General features: G+C 41.2%; 1 protein-coding gene across 4 annotated transcripts in view; it reads right to left on the bottom strand.

The window, feature by feature from the left end:
- The window catches only part of fhod1 (formin homology 2 domain containing 1), a 57,705-nt gene extending 36,813 nt beyond the window's left edge, over positions 1-20,892 (bottom strand). For all 4 annotated transcript variants that reach the window (XM_041269332.1, XM_041269334.1, XM_041269333.1 and 1 more), the window contains exons 1-3: positions 20,519-20,892; positions 15,647-15,753; positions 10,413-10,477 (exon numbers count right to left, since the gene is read on the bottom strand). In XM_041269332.1, the coding sequence (XP_041125266.1) occupies positions 10,413-10,477; positions 15,647-15,753; positions 20,519-20,683 (337 nt within the window). In that variant the 5' untranslated portion in view covers positions 20,684-20,892. The remainder of the gene's footprint in view (positions 1-10,412; positions 10,478-15,646; positions 15,754-20,518) is intronic.
- Between the last annotated feature and the right edge of the window lie 4,116 nt (positions 20,893-25,008).

Genomic DNA, 25,008 nt, shown 5'->3' with positions numbered 1-25,008 from the left:
GTTTGACTCATGGCAATGATGCCACATTAAGAGTGGCTTAATGCTATTATTCCTAAATACACTGTAGATTACAAGAACAAAATTTATCCTGTCGGGTGCAGTACGATCCAAGTTGATTTACACAAAAGCATCCAGAAAGTCACTATGGGATGAATGTCAGATTGTTATAGCACCCTCTATGAATCTCTCCCTGTCTCTCTCTCTTTCACGGGCTACAATACTCATAAAGGCCTTTAAGTAGATAATTATACACAATTCTCTAAACTACTCTTATTAAAACATCAAACACCTCTGCATACTTTGAAAGATGAACTCAGCCCATCACAGCTTTGAAATAAAGCTTTCGCATATGGTCCAGTCAGCTAAATTGCCACACAGGCAGGATATATATGTGGAACTAGATCTTGAAATAAACCCACCTCAAACTAGGATATAAACATGCAACAGATTTTAATACAACAGACTTTCCATGCATTTTTGGAAAATCATCATCATTACATTAACACACCAGTGCAGTAAAGCTCAGCTCAGCACAGTTGAGGAATGTGCCTTCTAGCCAGGCTCAGTCACATCATCCTGTCTAAAATACACAATTACACCGATTTCTTTCTGTTAACCCTTCAAGCACCAGGCATGATTATTCCTTCTTCAACAAAACAAAATTGCAAAAATCCAAAATCAGTGAAACCAAAAACTGTAGGCAAGATGAGATTCCATAACAACAATATTAATAAAGCTGACCTCCAGTGTTTACAAGCTGTGCGGTAAACCGTGAGTCACCCTCCACAGATATACTGGCATCCTGGTATAATGACCTTCACTAGGCTGACCCCACGTGTGATCAGCATAGATCTTTACAAGTCTCTTCGTTACAGTGCTCAGTGATCGGCCGCTGATTGATGAAGCCTTCTCACTGTATCGTTTCTCTAAGACAATACCACTGTTCTTTTATAATCAATCAATCAATCATGGCGCTACCCTGAATGTCCGTCCAAAACATTTACAGCAGGTTAAAAGTAGAGCAGCAGGAACACAGGCAGTAATGTGATCAATTTAAACTCTATAAAACTAAATCTAGGAAAGCACAGTGCACACATGCCAGCCGAGCCGGAAACATGTACATTGGCTCAGCTAGCCCGCATGGTAACATCATCAGCTGACATTCACCATGGCAACTCTGTGCTGCGCACGCAGACCTTTAGGGTTTATTACAATAATCCCTGCTTCATTGTAACCGCTGCTACATACTGTACCATACATTCAGGAGAAACTACCAGGGTTCTGCTTTTCAAGGCTGTCTTGTGTCCTGGTTTGCACTGAAATCGCCATGAAGCCGTCACCTCTGTACACTGGTGCATTTACTAACATGGTTTCTCTGAACACAGCTTCTTTTTTAGTTTACCAGGCATGCTGGAAGCCTTAGTAAAAGTCCAGATCAGACACCAGCCAGAGGCGAACCTCATTACTGGATCCAGGATGGCAGAACTAAAACATGTGCATGAGGGGTACTGCATTCAGAGTGGAGGTGTCCAGTATAACCACTGCATTCTGAAAACTTTCAGACTCGACAGACAGCATTACACTGAGCCTAATAAAGCAAACAACAAAAACTCCCCTGAAACACACAGACAGGTCTATAGGCTTGGGCAAACACATAGTAAAAAGAAGAAAAAAAAACACATTGTGTGAGCAATTCATAAAGAATGCAAGGCCAGTAAATGCCTACAAACCTTGGGATTCCTTCATGGACCTACTGATACTTGTACTGATAAAGCCAGGAGAAACAACAGGCTGCTCTCCAGTCAAAGTGATATTCAGCTTCGTTTGCATCGAGTGCACTAAAGCAATACCAGTTTTTCTTTGTAGTGTGTACCCTTCCAAGTATGTTTGCACAAATCTCCAAGTGCTGAAAGACAGGAGGTAAACACGTTATTCAAACACAGTATTATTTCTCTCTCCTGTATTTAGAGGTACAGTATGGGGAACTGCCCTGAAGGATGAAAGTTACCAAACTGTAGAATCTGTCAACATGAGCTGCATTTGTTTGAGGTTCAAACCGTGTGCCCTGCTTGTTGATAAAACTATTTCACTTTCAAATCTGGAAGGAATTCCAAAGCACAACGATACAGAGCTCTAATGTTCTGACCCCTTTAACCTCTGCAACTTGGGGCCCTGATTTAACAATTTAAACAGCTGCAGATGTTTAAAATTAACAAGGGCCCTCCCTGGAGCTTACCTCACTCACAGGTAAAACTACACTAACAGACTCCCATGACGCATCATAAAGGTAATACTCTTGGGCTTGAATGTGGCATGAACTCCTCAGGCACAACAAATCTCTCCTATTTATCGCTTCTCTTACAAAGTCTCTTATGTCTCCATCCCTCACTAGCCTTAAGTCGATAACCAGCTCTGCAGGTTGCTTGTAGACCACAGGGGGTCAGGGGCTCCCATCCTGTAGCGCAATGTGATAGACCCAGGGCAGCCTGTGGGTTAGGGACCTTATTAGGACTGACTGTATGGGACTTCTCTGTACGACATAATTATCAAAAAAAATTATCAAAACTTCTTTTGCCCATCCTTCTGTAATGACTTGATTATCCAAGAACAACCGCGGCTTTCATAACTAATAAACATGCAATAGTGCTGAATTTAGCAATACTTTAAAGAAACATAATACATTCCACAACAAATGTTCTGACTAGAAGTCTTTCTCAATGTCTTCAGTGTTCAAATGAATGACAGAGACAATGAGAAAACCTAGTCCAAACATTTGTCATTGGTTTTATTAAGTTTCTTTTAGTGTTGCCAAATGCAGTGCCAGATTGAAAAACAAACAAAAAAAAAAAAACACTTTACTAGCTCTGCAGATCACACATGGAAAGCATTTCAGTGGAGGACAGCTGAGTAAAGAGACTTGTACATATCCAAAAGGTTATGAGAAAACACAACAGAGAAAGAAACATACATCACGATGCCAGCCTGTGTGAAAACACAACAGAGAGAGAAACATACATCACGATGCCAGCCTGTGTGAAAACACAACAGAGAAACATACAGCACAATGCCAGCCTGTGTGAAAACACAACAGAGAGAGAAACATACAGCACGATGCCAGCCTGCGTGAAAACACAACAGCCAGAGAAACACACATCACGATGCCAGCCTGTGTGAAAACACAACAGAGAGAGAAACATACAGCACGATGCCAGCCTGTGTGAAAACACAACAGCCAGAGAAACATACAGCATGATGCCAGCCTGTGTGAAAACACAACAGAGAGAAACATACAGCACAATGCCAGGTCTGTGAAAACACAACAGAGACAGAAACATACATCACGATGCCAGCCTGTGTGAAAATCGTCCATCCACTATATTAATTTCTTTCCAGCAGTTACTTAAAGAAATTGATTATTTATTTGCTGAGATTCTTGTTGATCTATTGAACCACTTGGGCAGCTTTCCACCAAATACAGAGTTACACGGATTTCACTTCAGTGTAACTATATAGAAAAACAGGGTCTCACTGAATCCAAGATAATGGATTGTGTGAAGGCAGTTAAAACATGGGGAGTTAGTGTTATATGGTATACAACGAGGCCCAGGGGTACATCTTTCCTTCCTACTGACACATTTTCACAAGCATTTCCTTTAAAGTGTCCCTGGAGTAGCGGCAGAGTTAACCTCTCAGCCCTGCTGAGAATTCCTCTGAGCTCGGGTTACAGAAACGATAGCTCCTCTCAGGAGCTCTGCAATGCGAGGGGCAAAGCAAACCCCACGGGGCACACAGGCACATACTTTTATATTGCTGGATGTGGAATAAAAAAAACAATTGAAAAAAAAAAAATCAGCAATCTCCAGAAACGAAATCGGACAATCTTTATTTAAAAAATGTTCAACAGGAAAAAATAAAACTGTCATTCAAACCGTAAAAGGGTGCATGGATGGTTACAGAATGTTTCAAAACGCATTGTTTGTGTCACAGAAATAGGGTACAAAAAAACAACAAAAAACAGACCACTGTTTCACATAAACAATACGGATTCCTCTACAACAGTCAAACATTTACAGAGCATGAAACGCACGCTTGTGCTATACTGAAACAAGACAGCAACTATATCACAACTAGGGTCTCTCTTATTATTACCCAGCCTTTATTGCTAATAAGGACAAGACTAACACTTAGAATTAAGCCTGGCTTCCTGCATTACGAGGCAGCCTCTCCCATTTCTCAAATGAACTTCAGGAAACTCTAGCTCATCTGCACTAATGGCAGGCTTGTCTCGGCATGACTCAGTTTTTCTCATCTCTATGCAGACATGTGCACCATTAATCAGCGACAGCAAAAAAGGAAACGGACAAGGATCAGCAAAACTGTTCACTTTACCAGGAACTGACCAGCAAGATTACAATGTTCTTGTAAATGTAACAGATCTCTGTTCACTTATTGAATGGAGCAGCAGAAGCTGGTATTGGGAAGTCCTGTTTACATTTACACTTGCAATAGTTTAGGTGTATCATATAGTTTGGCTCTGTCAATGCAAACCTACCGATTAGGTCACATAGCCATACGGTCACCCTAATGATAGATTATTTAAAAAAAGTTTGCTTGGGTCAAATTTAATTATAGCTCTAATCCAGCCAGTTTAAAGTTAGAGTCTTTGATCTGGGGTCAGAAGCAAAGTGGAAAAAAATTATTTCCTGCAGCATAAACCACAGCTGGATTTTACAGCATTCTACAGCAACGAGAAACTACCCCTGGATTGCACTAACCGTGGTTACAGCACGATTACACCTACAAATACATGCAGCATGCAATCAAGTGGGGTTAACCACCGCTGTAAAATACTCTAATAAATCAAAAGCATGAGGCAGGTTACATGTTTATCAACCTCCAAGAAGACTGGCCCTTCAACTGTGCTTCTTATACTTCAGAGTTTCTAATTGAGCACTTGAAGTTCAAACAGTGCACAAGAAGATCATTAGAAGAAAACGGAGACTCCTAGCGTGGTTTTCTATACCGGTCTCAGCCGTGCTGGGTGCTCAGACGTCATGCACCATGCAGACAGGGAACAACAATCCTGGTTTCCTATTATGTATCGCTCGCTCGCTTGCATGTACATACGCGTTTCTATTCCCGAAACCAGCCCTTTGATTTTCCCCAGAGGAAGCCAGTAATGTACTTTTACTGTGAGGATGGAACATAAACAGGAAAAAGGTTCCTAATTATTTTTGCACTCCGTTTCTACCAAAACAGCTGAGAATGAAACAAACCAGAACCTGTAGTAACTCATCAAAACTGCTTCGTACAGAAAGCAACAAAAATTAATTCCTGCACATAAACGGTGAAATATTTACAGAGACACAAGGAAGACTGATTGTTCTGGAACAAAACTATCATCTGCTGTAAAGAAGCACCAGATTAACTCACAGAACACCCTTTGAAACAGTGGACTAGCACCTGTTGATCTGTTGTCAGTTTAAAGGTACTGTGGGGTCATTCCATGACAAATCACCCCAAACAGTTGGATTTTAAAAACAGTACCATCTTCGATTTACACCAAACTTGGTTCTTAGGGCTGTTTCAGCCAAACAAGCTCAAATTGACATTTTTAGACTGATCAGGTCAAGGGGTTAAAAGTTATACAGAGGTAAAAATATAGTTGATGGGTATCCCCCTTAATGTTATCCAACCTTTTACTCAAAAATGGTTTGTGCTGCAGACTTGTGGGACATGTCATTTTATTGTCAATCACACGGTAAATTCAAAAAAAGGTAGAAGACACAAAAGGAAGTTACACCTTAACAAAGTTTTTGACCTTTGACCTTGGGGTGAAACCATAAAAATCTCAACATTTAATTTAAATCAAATGACATGAGTAAATGAATAACAGCTCAGCGGTGGGGAAAAAAAAGTCAGCACCTTTTATTGCAGGTGAACAGCGTCCTTTATGTGATACGAAGATGTTACTGGCACTGCCATCATAGTACTGAAGTAAAGTACGGAAGGTGTTAATCAAGGTGTTGCACTCAATTCCAAATTTGAGAACTTCCCATTGATGTGGAGTAGAACAGTTGCCAGGAATCCTTTCAATCCAAGTGAAGGAAAAACTTCCCCACCTGAGGACAGTTCATTACTTCAGTGCTGGTTATGCTGCCCAATATAAAAACCGGTCCAATTTCATAAATCCCTGCCACCATAAACTGGACTTTAACTTGGATGCAGAATGGAATATTTTAGCAACTTCACATGGCAAAGGCCCTTGTGATGGCATCAGGGGAACAGTCAAGCAAGACTGCAAGAACAAGGTTGTATCTGGAAACGACACCATGGCCAGTGCTGAACACTTAAAACACAGGTTCATGTCCTCATTAAACACAAAGGGCATTAACACCTGCATAGATTCATCCCCGTTTCTCAGGCTCAGCTTCAAGTTTTTTCCCTCTCCATAAGGGAATCAGAAACTGTAAATATCTCCTGGGATGGCTCTGATGAATCCAGAGCTCAGGAAGAAGATGCAGTTTTCTATCAGAGAGGAAGTTTTGTATCTGTCATCTATGTAGATATGCATTGGATGGGTATGACTGAAAATGTCTCTGAGAAATCTGGGGACTTTTATATCCAATCCATGCACCCTGTTGGAAATCACAGCAGTATCGCTGGCCAGAGAAGGGTGACAATGCTGGGTACCCCATGGCTACATTCATCACTGTATTATATGCCCTAGTCTCACTTTGTCTTCCTCAAGAGGCTACAAGTTCCAGAATCAAGATCTCAAAAAGACATTGTGGAGAGAGAGAGAGAGAGAGAGAAGGGGTAATTGACTGGTGTGACCTTTGTTGCAAAAAAATAATTTTTCCGCTAGAATAAAATGTGCTTTTTTTTACCCACTGATAATGTGTTATTCGTTTACTCATGTCATCTGATTCAAATGAAATGTTTGAGCATCAAGGTTCCCAAAAAACAATAATATTTGTATTAAATACATCACTTGTTGTCGCAATTCAGAAAAAAAAAACAACAAAAAAAGGGTTTAATGAGCTTGAGCTGTTGCCAGAGTCTCCTGATAACAGAAATATGAAACATACCAGGGATATCTGAATATCCAAACCTTGAGCACGTCTCTGTTTAGCTTTACTTCAGGATACAGAGGCTCCACATTTCATCCGTTATCTTTACCCTTCGCAGAACTACAGCAAAGAGAAATAAACAAATACTCCCTGAACACACAGGCAGTGTCCTAACCCTGGGACAGTGCTTATCGCTGCACAGCCCAGAGCAACACAAGTACTGTAAAGGGATCAAAACAAAGGCTTAAGAAAACATTTTCTTACCTCTGACTAGCTAAACAAGTTCCCTGCTTATTGTACAGTTGCTAGTTCAGTTTTGGCTTGGACTCTGGTGAAGTCCATACAAATCAGGCACCACGATGCAGAATCAGTTCCACCGTGCAACAGTTATTAGGACCCCTTTTGAAACATGAGCTTGAAACAAGCTTGTTCCCCGGTCAGGTCCACAGAGTCTGTGCCGTGCCTTCAGTACACTTAATTTAGTCTCCGAGTCCTCAAGCACCGTAAAGTGTAATAAAGACTGGTGAAAGCTAAAGCATAGGTAAGCACTGTAAAGGATAGCGAGGTATGCTAAAGCATAATAAACATGGAGAACCAGGGTGAACTATGGTAAATGCACAGTATAATAACCATGGGAAAAAGCATGGGAAATCTGCAAAAAATACAGTGTAAATACCATGGTCAACTTTTATAAAGATTAAATAAACATTCTGTATGTTTTCTATGTCTTTAAAGCAGAGAAAGTCTTCTAGTCAAAATGTTTTATTAAGCTTCTTTCAATATTCATTTCTTATTAAATGAATACTTTGTTGTGCAGCTGTGCTGTTTGTAAGAGTTCAGTGGGTGCAAGTGTTACTAGCACCCTCTCCCTGCTCTATAGTAACAGTCTCTCACAGGGGCGACACCGTACTGTATGTCTTTTAAATGTAGTGTGTATTGAATGTGAACACAGTTCTGTGTTGTCACACAGGTGTGTTCTGCTTTGTCATCCCAAGTCTTGTTTCAATAGCGCTAAAGAACAGGGAATACATTCGAGTCACCAAATAAGGTAATTATGTGAACCATTGCCCTGAAAGCATACTGTGGCCCAGATCCTTTTAAACAAACTGGCACACCCAGCACAATCTGCTTTCTAAATAAAGCTGTATCTGCTGTTGAATGAGGGAATACACCTTGAACTGGCATGCACAGGGCTGGACAGAGCACAGAGGAATGACACAAATTAAACTGCATTGTGAAATAGGAAAGAACTGGCATGCACAGGGCTGGACAGAGCGCAGAGGAAGGACACAAATTAAACTGCATTGTGAAATAGGAAAGAACTGGCATGCACAGGGCTGGACAGAGCGCAGAGGAAGGACCCAGATAAAACTGCATCGTGATATAGGAATGGTGAAACACAACGGACCCAAAAAGAGCGAGGCCATTGTTTAAGACACTAAAACAGGACACTCCCCGGCCTTTTTACAGATTTTTATATAGTGAAGAGACTCTGTGGTACACGGCTGGATTTTTAACGACCTTGGTACACAATAGGTCCTATTTTAATGATCTGAATCTTAACCCTGTCGGTTTACAGAATGTCTGGACGGCTCTGCTTTGTCTCCAGATGAAGCTGGCTGATTGACAGGACAATAAACTAAAAGTCACTGGGTCCAGTCTGGTGCTGCAACAATCCACACTTCTGCATGATTGCAGTTTCTTTCTTTGACAATTTCCATTATCCTCGAGCGTATGTTAGGCACTCTACTTCCTTCCTTGCACACCAACTAGATGTAGTTCACAGATTAGCAAGTTTAATTTATTAGTCGTACGTGGGTCCAGTCGGTTGCATCAAGCTTACGTGACTGCCTTTGACAGTTTCTTCTTTCTTTACAATTTGGGGTTACTTGACCTACGGCGTATGTCCAATACATCTAAATAGGTATTGTTGATTCCTCCTTGCACACCAAGACAAGGCACAAATCATCACAATATAATACGGCAAAAATCTATCAACAAATAAATAAATAATGTCAAGCAGACAAATGTTTATGCACTGAAACTGTCTGAATGTTTGCCCACTGAACTTGGATTTCTGTAGATTTACCATAACAAATGAACAGTTTTTTTTTTGTTTTTTTTTTTTTTTTTACTCAATAAAATGTGACATTCAAATATTTTGTTGTTTGTTGTTTCATGCTTTGGCTTGACATTGCTCTGTTTTTCAAAAGCAAAAGGTCAGGACAGGGAAGTTAGCAACAACCGAGTCAAATGCCACACATTGCTGGAAATGCAGAGCATGCTCTGTGGTGAACACTCTGTACAATGTTATAAAAAGAAAAGCCAACTTTTAAATTAAATGGGAAATTGTTATACAAAAATTACGTATGCATAGTTTTCCATTAAATCACATAAAGGAAAATCTGACGACACTCTGTGGTCTGCCCTACACCCTATTTAAGGTTTTCTAATGAAAATGTGCCGAGTTTGGGGAAAAAAGTATCTCATTTTCAATCACTGTGTAATGAAATCCTGTATACACAGCCTGCTTAACTGAATCGTGTAGGGAGCTGTAGGTCATGCTGTTCCACAGCGATGCTCTGAATACAGCACGTCTTGGAAAAGCAGCACAGTTTCCTTTTGTAGCTGAAAAATAAGTGAAAAGGAATGTACTGGAAGAGACACTAAGCTCCATAAACCAAGGCTGATTAGTTACAAAGACCCTTGCTTTGGACAATGCACAGCAGCACAGCACACATGCAGGAGTTCAGTGATTAATGCACGCACATTACCGATCACCTCACGCAGACCTTGATGTAAAAACGAAAAAGGTCTTTGTTCTTGACAAACTACACCAGCTAGGCACAGAGTAAACACAGTTCAGCCCTTTGGCTGTCTGAGCAAAAACTTGATATATATACATGAGAACTTCAGAGTTACAGACACCTTGGGAATGGAGGTTGTTTGGAAGTCTGAAATGTTCGTAACTCTGAAAACTGAATTATTTCAATGGTTTTATTAAACGTGGACACCTGCCATCTACCCCCTCAATCTGGCAAATAATACAAGGATACAGTACAGTAATACAATACTCATAGTGTTATGGTTCTAAAGTCTTTAAAACTGTATTATAAATGAAAAAAGGCTACATTTAAAGTTACAATTGAAATTATAACTGGTAGTGATTTGCTCAGAGCTTACACACACTGAATAATGCCATAGCTGATGCAACAAATAGCAACGCTGCACTGAAGGGAGGATGCCGCTAAACATGGATCAAGAATCCTGCCCCTCGTGCAGTTACACACCACCCTGGAGGTATTTTTGAATGAAACTGAACCAGTATCTTCTACCCACCTAGTATGGCATGGACTCGAACAGACAGCTGGGTCCGCAGGATCAGCACAGGCTTCTTCCCCTTGCTGTGAAGAAAACAAGAGGGGAAACGCAACACTCAGCTATTTCTATTAGATATCAAAATATCTCAGAATTGCTCAGAACCGCAACAGACCTGAAAGCAAAGCAACAGCTAATTGGCACTAGGGTAAAAATTATACAACATAATGATTGTAAATCATAAAATGGTAAGGGATAGCAATAAGACTCCCATTGCACAGCAGTTTGATCCATTCTTGGTTTCACAAGGAGTTTAATATGACACACCTGAGCTTGTTACCTATACACTGTGGCCAATCAAGCTTGTATTAAAACCTGGAATGGGTGAAACTGCTATACAATTGGAGTCTTGTTTCCATTCCTGGCACATATGTAGCTACAGTGGCTTACGAAAGTATTGACCCCCCTTGGCATTTTTCCTATTTTGTTGCCTTACAACCTGGAATTAAAATGGATTTTTATTTGGATTTCATGTAATGGACATACACAAAATAGTCCAAATTGGTGAAGTGAAATGAAAAAAATAGCTTGTTTCAAAAAATTCTAAAAAATAAATAACGGAAAAGTGGTGCGTGCATATGTATTCACCCCCTTTGCTATTAAGCCTCTAAATAAGATCTGGTGCAAACAGTTACCTTCAGAAGTCACATAATTAGTTAAATAAAGTCCAACTGTGTGCAATCTAAGTGTCACATGATCTGTCACATGATCTCAGTATATGTACACCTGTTCTGAAAGGCCCCAGAGACTGCAACACCACTAAGCAAGGGGCACCACCAAGCAAGCGGCACCATGAAGACCAAGGAGCTCTCCAAACAGGTCAGGGACAAAGTTGTGGAGAAGTACAGATCAGGGTTGGGTTATAAAAAAATATCCGAAACTTTGAACATCCCACAGAGCACCATTAAAGCCATTATTAAAAAATTGAAAGAATATGGCACCACAACAAACCTGGCAAGAGAGGGCCGCCCACCAAAACTCACGGACCAGGCAAGGAGGGCATTAATCAGAGAGGCAACAAAGAGACCAAAGATAACCCTGAAGGAGCTGCAAAGCTCCACAGCGGAGATTGGAGTATCTGTCCATAGGACCACTTTAAGCCGTACACTCCACAGAGCTGGGCTTTACGGAAGAGTGGCCAGAAAAAAACCATTGCTTAAAGTAAAAAATAAGCAAACATGTTTGGTGTTTGCCAAAAGGCATGTGAGAGACTCCCCAAACATATGGAAGAAGGTACTCTGGTCAGACGAGACTAAAATTGAGCTTTTCGGCCATCAAGGAAAACGCTATATCTGGCGCAAACCCCACACCTCTCATCACCCCGAGAACACCATCCCCACAGTGAAGCATGGTGGTGGCAGCATAATGCTGTGGGGATGTTTTTCATCGGCAGGGACTGGGAAACTGGTCAGAATTGAAGGAATGATGGATGGCGCTAAATACAGGGAAATTCTTGAGGGAAACCTGTTTCAGTCTTCCAGAGATTTGAGACTGGGATGGAGGTTCACCTTCCAGCAGGACAATGACCCTAAGCATACTGCTAAAGCAACACTCGAGTGGTTTAAGGGGAAACATTTAAATGTCGTGGAATGGCCTAGTCAAAGCCCAGACCTCAATCCAATTGAGAATCTGTGGTATGACTTAAAGTTTGCTGTACACCAGCGGAACCCATCCAACTTGAAGGAGCTGGAGCAGTTTTGCCTTGAAGAATGGGCAAAAATCCCAGTGGCTAGATGTGCCAAGCTTATAGATACATACCCCAAGAGACTTGCAGCTGTAATTGCTGCAAAAGGTGGCTCTACAAAGTATTGACTTTGGGGGGGCGAATACTTATGCACGCTCAAGTTTTCTGTTTTTTTGTCTTATTTCTTGTTTCACAATAAAAAATATTTTGCATCTTCAAAGTGGTAGGCATGTTGTGTAAATCAAATGATACAAACCCCCAAAAAATCAATTTTAATTCCAGATTTTAAGGCAACAAAATAGGAAAAATGCCAAGGGGGGTCAATGCTTTCGCAAGCCACTGTATACGTCCTTTAAATCATTGTTCTTACAAAACACATTTCAATGCACACTTGAAAAGCATTTTTCGTGTTCTATTTTCAAGTTGCTACACGAATCTCTTTCCTGCTTTTATAATCTACATACACTAATTAAGAACCTCCTGTCAGCTGGTTGACAGATGCTTAAGCAGAGTGGTCCTTTACATTGAGCAATGAAAATGTACTAATCACCTGCTTAAATTTCATAACACAGAAGACTCACACTGGTCCAACGAGAAATAGTCTTTTTTTTTTTTTTTCTGTCCCAGGCTGCGACCCACACAGTTCTGTGACTTCATGGTATTTAGAATGCTTCCCACATTTGTGCGCAAGCACTCCCATATAAAGGAGCCAGCAGTGCCTCAGACGGAACCCACCTCCAGCCCTTTACTGGGGATTCGTTCCCAGTATAGAAAATCAACTAATCAATAACCCTGAAACCAACTCTTCTGCGCACTACCAATGGGCACAAACTACCTGCCTTAAACATTGTCAGAGGAATGCATGAAACAAAGATAAATATACTGGACTTTGTGCTGAGCAGAAACGAGGTCAGGAAAATTTCTTAATTTCTTTTATTAGGACTACAAAGGTGGAAACCCTCCGATTCCAAAATGTCCCTCTTGTCAAGTGTTCTACTATCTGCCCTTTCTTCTATACAGACCCCTCAGGAGTCCCATTCTCTTAGCTGCAAGACTGGCATTCCTTCTGGTCATCGTCACCACAGTGTAAACAAATATTGTTTCCCCCCGAACATTTGTTCCTGCCAGAAAATACATGTTCCCCTCTACATGCAAGTTTGCTATTTCTCAATTTTAATGTTCATTATGCAAGTTTAATGCTAGTAAATTGGAGCTGTGTTTGCAGGCTGATATCATGCATTATTGTAGTTGAGAAGGGACCAGTCAGAGTGGACTGGATGGTACAAGGTTAGGGAAAGTGGTCTTAAAATAAAGGTTTTAGTTGGAAGTGCATGGATGTAGACTAATACAAACCTATTTTACAGGGGTCATCAAATCTGGTGCACTCCAGATTTAATTGACAGAATTCAATACTGTAACTAATGCAGCTGGAACAAAAGACCCAGACCGGAATTATCCTAGGAGCTGGAGTTCCTGCCCTACAGTCAGGGTTAGGCAATCTTTACCCTGAAGTCCAAGTCCAGTGTGTTCCAGCCCATGTCCTTAATTATTAAAGTGAACTGATAGAAATCCTGCGCAGGCTCCACAGCACGTAATCATTAAATACCACACTGTAAGCGTGGAGAGGAAATCCACTCCACTCCAGCTGCACGACATAATCCACAAGGTTGTTTTGTTTTTTCACTCAGCCCCCCCCCTCCCCCCTCAGTGGCTGAAATAACACCCCATGCCCAGCGCACCTCTAGGGCAGCTCTGTACTGAAGCAAGGCCTCTCATCACAATGAAACAGGTTAGGCAGGGCAGTGCTACATATGTTAGGCTTCTTTTTATTCTGCTAGGCAATTGTTTCAGAGGCTTTCAAGGTCAAACCGATGAAGGTGTAATGAAAATAAACCTGACATGTAAACTCCCACATCGAGACTCAACCCACAGTGAAACTCTGTCTGTCCTCTGCATGTAGAACACTGTGTATTCCTCAGATAATTGCAAATGAAACTGAATTTAGTTGTGGGACAATGGCCTTGGGTGCAGCCGGACACAGCGACATAAAACTGAACACGCATTTGGAAAACTCAGTCGGCTTCCTCAAAAGCTGTGGATTTCCGTGGCTCAGAAGGCAGCACTCAGAGCATGTGATCTTGTACAGCACATGGTCTGTGGCCACAATCCATTGCACATTGTTAAAAAAACACATTCCTACCCGTATGAAGGGGTGGGTGGAGTGGAAAGCTCCATTCCTGATGTTTTTATGTAATCTTGACTTAATAAACATAGTAAAACCAGAAATGGTTTGGATGAAACTGCTATGCAACTGGCCTACTGGTGCCTACTGGTGTAGGAACGATGGGCGAGTCAGCAGCAGTTACAATGATCTTGAATAGTCACATCATGCCCTTGGTTCGCGCAGATGCCTGTTTGGCATTCATTTGTTTTCTGCAGATTAAACAAATATGGATAGGGAACAACTAAAAGGAAACAATGTGAACAGGGAATTCTTTGAAACTGCAATTATCTTTTCTGTGCAAGTTTTGCGTCATGCCCAAAGGCACATCTGAAATAAATAACAGTACACAGATACATTTTCATTTCATTATCATTATTTCGCTTTGCCGGCCATTGTAAACTAAAGCTGCTGGTGGCATGCACAGGGGGGGAAAAATGATCTATTACCATTTTTATACCAAGGAACAGCTGGGAATATTGTTCAGTGCAATACAGAACTGCAGTCATAAAACCAGTTCTAATTTCAGCTTTTAAAGCAGTGTATAGTATCATATAATATAATATAATATAATGACTCACACTGTTTGCTCCAACATAGGAATGATGGGAATCTATTTTGATTCATTCACTCAAACAAGCAGCATCTGTTTTGAAGGACACATATACATATGCATTCGAGTGTTTGCTGAATGGAGGCTGCAGTGTACGAAGGGTGGCGACGCTACTGTATATCATTAACCACAGCCCACAATATAGACTTTGAACAAAAACAGCCCTCATCTTCAAGGACAGATTCCATCTGAACAGAACTGTGATCTTACAGCTGGGGTCGGCAGCCTTGGCTCTTTCAGCCCATTCAGTTCTCCAGCCAGTTCTTTAATGAATGAACTTGCATAATCCGGTCTTGTCATAACTGTAAGTGCTGAGTCCGGTTTCTCATTATCCCCCTGGGCCTGGATTAAACCAAAATTATGGCGATGCCAAAGCCATTATAAAGAATTGCTGTGGCACTGCCATAAACTTTCATTGAATTCAGGCCCTCTGTAAATGATGTTCTCCTAATTAACAAGAAGCTCACAGCTTTGCTTAGCAATTCTGCAAAGCTTTACCAAAACGGTAATGGTTGATATGGCGAGTCAAACTGCTGTTGCACTGCAATGTGCGCTACTGGATTATTAGGGTACTGTATCTGAGGATGTTGCCACCTTTAGAATCCTTTTGCAGAAAGCACACCCGCTATCAGAATATACAAAACACATTCATTCATTAACAATGCTTGGTACATTACCCAATATCTTCATAGAACTGTTCCAGGTCATCCTTCTGTTCTGAAAGTGTCAAATCCAAATCCAAATAGTTTCCACTCGGAGATAACTGCAGAGCACAGTCTTCCAACTAAGAGAAAATGAAATAAAACAAGTTCAAACTCATACACAGTACAGTAGGTGTAAAAGAAGAAAAAGCATTTCAGAGTGTGCTTTTCCATCCCTGGGATTATCCATTGTTAACAACTGTTGGTCTTGTTCTGTTGAGTGGATCTTGCAATGCTGAGGTCTAGTTCACATGGAACTTCAAGCAATCAATCAGAAACGTTTGGACAACATAAAATGAAATCATTGACGCCACGTAAACAGGACCGAAGATGCATTGTATATTCCGTCGATAGTCCCGAGGCAGGCATTGATGGTAAAATATTTATTTTTTGTGTTTGGCCATGTCTCCAGCTTTGTTATCAATGACCAGCAAACATCTTTTTTTGTTTCTTTCAAAAGCAGGTGCCGTTTCCCAGACTGTCTATGTGAAACCCGGTTGCCGTGTAACAAACCCCCCTTTCCTCAAGTGTTTACGCCATTGTAAGTATTTAGATATTTCCATTGTTAAGAGAGTCTCATTCGAAATACAAACAATTCCAAAACAAAGCATACTGCAATCACATAAAGTCTGTACAGTGTTGTATAAAAGGATACAGCAAGAACAATAGAACAAATGAAGAGTCCCATACAGATTCCTACGGTGAGTCATGCTTTACAAACAGGCTAAAAAAATAAATGCCAATTTAATAGCTAGGTTACCATGGTCACCAGTTCTAAAATTCCTTCTTTGATTGGTAAACAAACTGCACCAAAAAATGTAGGTGGCATTAAAAATCGTTTTTCATTTGTTCAAATATCCTGTCAAACTGCATTAAGATTCCTGAGCTCATCCTTTCCTGAAATCACAAATATAAAAATATTAAACCTGACCCCATATCTCAAATGCCTCACATTTTTCCCCGCTACTTTAAGCACTGGGAGTGTCAGGTGAACATCCTGAGCACCAAAGCAGATCATGATAAACCCCCCATTGTATACATTATATCATCATTAGATGGCAAGTTGACTCTCTCTGCCACTCACTTTCATTGAGATTCCTGCAATAACACAACACAGTACAGTTTGGATAAACAAACTTTACGAAACTTCAATAGCAACAGCAGAGTGGAAGTGGCACTTAACTGACCTTAAAAGAAGAAAAGAACAGAGGAGTGGTGTTACAGCAGCTATAAGTAGAGGACACAGCAAGTGCACTTGGAGTCAAATTTCTGCTTCCGATGCAGTATATGCTGTGAAGCTCTTTGAGATGCATAATTGAATTACACTGCCTTATTAGCAGCTTCAAATATATTATATATAATTGCCAAAAAACACTAATGGCCTTCGGCATAGTTTTTTGTTTTTTTCTTGCAAGGACTGCTATGCCATAAAACATAAATCTTACACCCCAAGCAGATAATAAGAGGCTTTTCATTCATTTCCACACAAGATAGAAACTATCCTTTTTAACAAAAAACATGCTGATCAAGATTCTACAACCAAGTGACTTGCTTCTCCAGCTTGAACGAACAGGAAACATCTGGGGCCGTATCAGTTAACTGCAGCTACTGCAGGAGGCGAGAGTGCTGGGTCTGCTTTTAAAAATAGCACAAAGAGGTCATTTATAACAACAATAACCCACATCAACCCTGATCCCTTCACTGAAAAATAAAAACACAAAAAAAGAAACTTAATATGCAAATTTAAGAAAGGGTGGCAAACACACTGACAGGTAAACTAAGCCAGCTTCAGAAGGGCACTGACAGGTAAACTAAGCCAGGTTCACAAGCACACTGACAGGTAAACTAAGCCAGCTTCAGTTCCGCAAGGGTCCATATTTATGATGACCGTTTATATAGTATATAAATACAATGAGAATAAATGAAAACCTCATTGCACATAAGTTTAAAAACCCTTCAATCAGTTGAATCTGAAATTGGCTGGCATGTCTATAACTTATCCAGTATAGAGATTGTTCCACTTACAGTGCTAGCAAACACCAGCATGCCTGACCTACCCCCCCCCCCCCCCCCCCCCAATTTTTAGAGCTGTGCTCTACAGCTGTGCTACCACTGTAGCCAACCTCTAAAGAGATTCTCACATACAAGCATTACGCTTCCAACTTTCCAGTGCCGATCACCTTTCAAAATAAAAGACATAACAAATGAACTAATTGTACATGGTGAATATTACGATGCATCAACAAAGTATTCAAAATCCAATTGCTAAGTTTGGCTTCCTGTGTGGTGTCACGCATACAAACCACGAGGGCAAGTGCTTCAAGAAGCAATGTCATTGTGATCTGAAAGAAGAACTCAGAGAAACGACTTTCACAAGACTTTAAGATTCTGTTCTCTATTACCTGCAGGTGTGATCTTTCGTTTTACTCAAACGAGGAAACGAACATCTCCAAAGCATTGAAATATGCCAGTACAACAAGTGGATATACCAGCGCCCAGCCGCCACACAACAAGTGGATATACCAGCGCCCAGCCGCCACACAACAAGTGGATATACCAGCGCCCAGCCGCCACACAACAAGTGGATATACCAGCGCCCAGCCGCCACACAACAAGTGGATATACCAGCGCCCAGCCGCCACACAACAAGTGAATATACCAGCGCCCAGCCGCCACACAACAAGTGGATATACCAGCGCCCAGCCGCCACACAACAAGTGAATATACCAGCGCCCAGCCCCAACACAACAAGTTAATATACCAGTGCCCAGCCTCCACACAACAAGTGAATATACCAGTGCCCAGCCTCCACACAACAAGTGAATATACCAGCGCCCAGCCTCTGGGATTAATAGCTACAATAGAGGTAGAATGCAAGTAGAATGGAATGTAATACATGACCTTTCAGCTCATTTCTGCATGCTACTGGGACAGTGTTTCTGGTTCAGCGAAGGCTTTTCAGGACAAAGTTCAACCCGTTCTGTTTATAAATTCATTCTTAGGATCGTTAGGAATGTTTCATGTTTGGGAGGTCGTGTTTCTGAAAAATTCCTTTAGCTTACAAACATACAGAAATACAGCGATCAATTCAAAGATATTACAAATCCTAAACAGGATGCAGTGTGACTTTACCGCTGTCCCTAGTGAGAGAGGATGTGTAGCTATTCTGATAACCCCAATATTCCATTCAGCTTCTTCGAAGAGTTTTGTTTTTACTGTAAAAAGAGCAGTCTAGATCAAGCAATACTTGAACTTGCTTCTGTCAGGAGAACAGTGGAAACGCAACAAAGCACAGCAGTTTAACTACAGCCTCAGAGCACAAACCCAGAAGTTGTTGGGCTTTGAACACTTATTTTTTTCAGTACAGAAAATAGTTCTGTAGAGGCTGGACTAATCATTCGGAATCACGGCAGATTCAAATAAATGAAAATGATAACTTCTCTGCATTATTCATTCTCTACGGATATTATACCACGCTATGAAAACACACACCGCAATGAGGTGCTCTTATTCAATCACAATCATTCAATGGGGTATACTGAAGAACAGGAACAAAAAGTCACTAGTGGCAAAATGTAGAACACAATTTGGATTATACATCAGAAGCCTTTTAAAAAACACACAATTGCATCACCCTTAATTGCCAATGCACATGTCACCGTGGTAACCCTATTGCTTGAATTGTAGCACTGTATGTGCAATGTATATGGTATGCAAATACTGTACAAGTACGTTAGGTAGAGAAATAATAGGAAGATGCGGCATCCCCAGTTCAGAATTTAACAAGCACAGCAAGCTCATCAGATGGTTCAATTACTCAGCTTGCTCTGCAGTACAAAGTCCTGTTCCCAACCCCATGCATTAATGAGATATATAGGAATGCAATTAAAGAGCTGTCATAGGTCTCTGCTAATGAGTTCCACATTGCCATGTGGCTGTGTTTCCACTTTTGAACAGCACACAAGTGTGTGTCACTGCCACATAGGGCAAAATTACCAAATAGGAAATGAGAGAAACGCTTGTTAGCGTAGTTAATTTAAAGGAAAAACATTGCTAAGGTCTTGGGCTGGTATTATTGTAAAGGGTTTTTGTTTGATCTCTATACTTTAGCTACCACAATGTTAGCTACCTGTACTGTTCTGGACCAGACTGGCACTTGTTCACCGTATACAACTGGGCCTCTTAAATATTAGACACAACTTGAGTCCTTTAAGGACAATAGGCTACTCATTATTACTTAGTTGGTTTTTTTGTTTTGTTTTGTTTTGTTTTTATTTAAACCTTATATATTGTATATTCTAAAACCTTCATAAAAACAAAAACAATAAAATCACAAACAAAATATATTTTCCCAACTGCAGTTTAAAACATACTGTACTTCGTAAACTGTAATAAAGGAGAAAACCACATTTAGAACAATATTTATATTTTAAAAAAAACACACATTTTGTAAATATTTTTTGTTGGCAATTACAATTAGTTGATCCGCTCTTGCTGTATGCACCGTTCCTTACGATATGATCTTGTTAATGTTGTATTATTAGCAATAAGACCATACACGGTTACAAACAAAATGAAATTGCTCAGCTGGAACAGTCTTAGTTGGATCACGACTTCTAAACTGTCTTAGAGTTTAAACTGTGCAACACGCGGATGTGTGAACATGCAAGACTAAGCGACAAGGAACGCCAACAACACGCCAGACAGTATGTGTACAGGTATAGCTACAGGCACAGGTACAGGTACATGTTCAGGTACAGGTAGAACACGCGTCAATCACACTAGTGTTTTCGTTAAGCAGCAAACATCTCGTCGTCGTTAAACTGAAACAAGGAAAAACAAACTTACTTTTAAGGGAGCTTCCAGCAGCTTATGCACACCGGCCAACTGCTCAATTAGGGAAATGTCTTCATACAGAGTGTAAGGTGGCGGTCTCCTGGGCTCGGGAAAATTGGTGCAAACGAAAGGGTCCATATCGTCCAGGAACTGGACTCGGCACACTACTGACGCCATGGTGTTGCAAAATTAAGGAAACGATTATTCCAATACAATCCTCTGCCTGAACGTTGGGTAAAATAATAATACCGCAGACAGATAGCGCGGTGTTGTGTAAGTAAGTAATATATCATACGGCCATACTGACCCGCTGCTCCTCTCAGTCACCCTGCTTATACACTGAGAAGCGAAACACCGCGCTACTGAACTTACTGCTGCTATGAGCTGGTCACACCGCGGAGAATTCCCAGAGGGAGCTGGTGACGTTTTCAGGAAACCCATGCAACTGTGTTTCAGCAATTCGTCATGCAAATAAAAATAGTGTGAGAATATAATGCAGAACATCTGCTTAGAAGGTTGGCATGAGTTGCAACGGTTAAAGCAGTTAGCCTTGGGCCAATGCTGTCCGGAAAGACACGTTAGTGTAACTTGATGTGACGCGAATAATCTTACTCGATTCTGGACATGTTTGGACTTGAGAGGAATAGCATAAAATAAGCTTGATGAAATGGATGGCCAACAACAAGCTGCCATTTACTTTGAGCTGCAGTATTTAAACAGATAGGTTATTGATGGTTGTTATTTGGTGATCTGGTAACCCATTATTATTACTGAGCTAGTTTGCATGGTCACTTTACAGTTGTCCGTGTGTACTGTTAATTTGCTATCCTTCCTCAGTATTAACAGATGATCTGAGTCTACTAGAAGCTTATCTTCATGTATACACATCCAGTCTCCAAACAGCTGAGAGATCAAACAGATTTCTTATCACGGTTATCTGGAGCAGATGAGCTCTGCTCTCTGAACTGCTTACATCAAGGCACTCTTCCCTCTCAGTTGAGGTGTGGCACTTCAAGGCAGTGGCAGTGGCGCAGTGGGGAGGTGCAGCACCAGCCTTTCACCGGGACCTGGGTTTCAACTCAGAACTGGTGATCACATGTGAATTGAGCGCTAGACTTAACAAGCTCTTTATAAAGATATCTGCGAGGGAGATGGAGTGTAAATGTGTCCTTTGCAATGTCAAGCATTTAACTACCGGTGTGACAGTTATATAACTTGAGGGTTTTTTATGACTTTGACAAACATTCAAGTTTGATTTGGCACTTTTTTTTTTTTTTAATGGAAATATCCATGTGTTTTTTTTGTTCTTAATTTTATTGCATTGGTTTATTTTTATTGCGCTTTTTGTTGTCAAGCAGTGTTACAATTTAAAGCAGCCAGGTGACATGTTTATTAGCATGCACGTAGGGGAAAGCTGCACTTTTGAAATAAATTACAGCAGCCTGACCAGCTTGTTTCCTTCAGTGTGTTTAATGTGTCTGCTGCCATCTAGAGGAGAATGCAAGAAAGCTCAGCACGTGAACACACCTGCCAGGTTAGAAAACACACACAGCACAAGGTACTGCATTCAGACTGATCTACTGTCCCACTAGCTGCTTTCAGTCTTCAGTCCTTTGCGCTCCTCCAATATCACTTTTTTTTAGACAGAATATAAACTGCGAAGAAGGGAAGTGAAGGTGAGTAGTCGAAGGGTCCGAAAGCAGGCTGACTGCATGATCTGGCGTCTCTGCACCTGGTTGGTAACCAAGGACTCACGATCAAACTGTGCCCGTCGTTCAGTTCCCAGAGACTGATCTAAATCTAGACAGAATGGCTCAGAAGGCAGACAAGTTTTCTTTGGCAGCCTGACAAAAAGCATGACGCAGAGCTTTATATTTAAAAGACAAAGTGTGACACTGCAATAAATTATCCCATCAGGACAAAAAAACAAAAAACAAAACCAATCTGATTGATTTCTTTTGCATGTGTAGTTTATAACATTGTAATAATTATTGCATTGTGTAGTTTCTTTGTACTTAGTCATCCTATTGCAGTACAGTCTATTAACCAGATTGTCATTTAACAGGATGAAAAAAGGTACTCTGCTGAAACCCATCCTTCTTAATATATATATTTTACTTTTATATTAACGACCCGCATGTCTCAGAATTCACCAGCCAGTTGCTGTTTTTTTTTTTTTTTTATGTAATACATGTTACACAGTAATCTGTGTTTTGAAGGCTGCAGACTGAGACTCATAGGCAAGGCTAGGCTCTAGTTGTTTACTAGATGGTCTGATGGTCTGGAGAGCATGGATTGCTGAGCAGAGTGCAGGTTTGAGCTCCAGCAATGTGTATCTCGGGATGTGATGGTTTGGATTGCAGGGCTGAGTAAAGTGCAGGTTTGAGCTCCAGCAATGTGTATCTCGGGATGTGATGGTCTGGAGAGCATGGATTGCAGAGTAGAGTGCAGGTTTGAGCTCCAGCAATGTGTATCTCGGGATGTGATGGTCTGGAGAGCATGGATTGCAGGGCTGAGTAGAGTGCAGGTTTGAGCCCCAGCAATGTGTATCTCGGGATGTGATGGTCTGGAGGGCATGGATTGCAGGGCTGAGTAGAGTGCAGGTTTGAGCCCCAGCAATGTGTATCTTGGGATGTGATGGTCTGGAGAGCATGGATTGCAGAGTAGAGTGCAGGTTTGAGCTCCAGCAATGTGTATCTCGGGATGTGATGGTCTGGAGGGCATGGATTGCAGGGCTGAGTAGAGTGCAGGTTTGAGCTCCAGCAATGTGTATCTCGGGATGTGATGGTCTGGAAGGCATGGATTGCAGGGCTGAGTAGAGTGCAGGTTTGAGCCCCAGCAATGTGTATCTCGGGATGTGATGGTCTGGAGGGCATGGATTGCAGGGCTGAGTAGAGTGCAGGTTTGAGCTCCAGCAATGTGTATCTCGGGATGTGATGGTCTGGAGGGCATGGATTGCAGGGCTGAGTAGAGTGCAGGTTTGAGCTCCAGCAATGTGTATCTCGGGATGTGATGGTCTGGAGGGCATGGATTGCAGGGCTGAGTAGAGTGCAGGTTTGAGCTCCAGCAATGTGTATCTCGGGATGTGATGGTCTGGAGGGCATGGATTGCAGGGCTGAGTAGAGTGCAGGTTTGAGCCCCAGCAATGTGTATCTCGGGATGTGATGGTCTGGAGGGCATGGATTGCAGGGCTGAGTAAAGTGCAGGTTTGAGCCCCAGCAATGTGTATCTCGGGATGTGATGGTCTGGAGGGCATGGATTGCAGGGCTGAGTAGAGTGCAGGTTTGAGCTCCAGCAATGTGTATCTCGGGATGTGATGGTCTGGAGAGCATGGATTGCAGGGCTGAGTAAAGTGCAGGTTTGAGCTCCAGCAATGTGTATCTCGGGATGTGATGGTCTGGAAGGCATGGATTGCAGGGCTGAGTAGAGTGCAGGTTTGAGCTCCAGCAATGTGTTTTGATGTGGTTTGCAGTTGAACTCATTGAATTAGAAACTGATTCCGCTCTGCAACAGAACCATGCTGCTCCCCTGTCTCTATTGAAATAATTAGCTCTGTCCTCCTCATGCATTGCCCAATATCCGGCTCTGTTAGATATTTACTCTCTGATACTCTCTGAGTTTACTTTATGAATTTACTTTACTGTATGAATCTAAACAGACATGTTTCCATAACTCAGGGGGTCAGTGACGACCACATCGAGGTTCAGCGCCTTTTCTGTTTCCCTGGAAAACCGATCCCAGTCAAAAACACAAACTAGGCTTCAATTCACAGATTCTTAACCATGTCAGTGCCAAGATCTTAGCTGCTCTGATCTGCTTAAATATCTTGGAATTCTGAAATCACAAGGTAGCTACTTGCATAGCGTGATTTGTGTTTGTGCTGTTACTCAGCTTTACAGCAGCATTGTCATTCTGCTATACTCAGCTTCACTGCTTTACAGCTCTTTGCAATGCTTTTACCAAGATATAACCCTTATGAAATGTGACCATGCTATTTCTGCACTTTTACCATGCTTTTCCCATGTTAGTACTATGCATTTTCCATGGTTTGTCATGTTTTTTGAATAGGCTTTACCATGCCTCATTATAATTTACAATGCTTGCCTATGGTTTACCACGCTTTCATTATATTTTATCACACTTTGCTATCCTTTTACTATGTTTAAACATGTATAAGGGAATTCAGTAAAGAATAAGGAACAATAATACAAAAGAATCAAATGTTGTCTAAAACCAGTGAAAACAAAGAGCCCCTGTTGAGGACTTGGATGTGCAATTATTAGAGAGCTACTATTATTAAAAAAGGCTACTTTTCCAAGGCATACTTTACATACCATTGTGTTCTGTTTTTAGCAGTGTTTTTACACATTATACCTTCCAATCATGCATCCCCTGTTCCTAGTCTGTCTCTGTGTCACAGTGTGTATTGTTGTAACAAGCCCCTGTCAGAATCCATTATGAAAACTAGTTTCTATAGCGATAACAAGGAGTGTTGTGTTGGC

The sequence above is a fragment of the Polyodon spathula genome, chromosome 13, assembly GCF_017654505.1.
Source record: "Polyodon spathula isolate WHYD16114869_AA chromosome 13, ASM1765450v1, whole genome shotgun sequence".
In the NCBI taxonomy this organism is placed as follows: Eukaryota; Metazoa; Chordata; class Actinopteri; order Acipenseriformes; family Polyodontidae; genus Polyodon; species Polyodon spathula.
The sequence above is the reverse complement of the archived record's forward strand: the minus strand, read 5'-3'. Positions and strand labels throughout refer to the sequence as shown.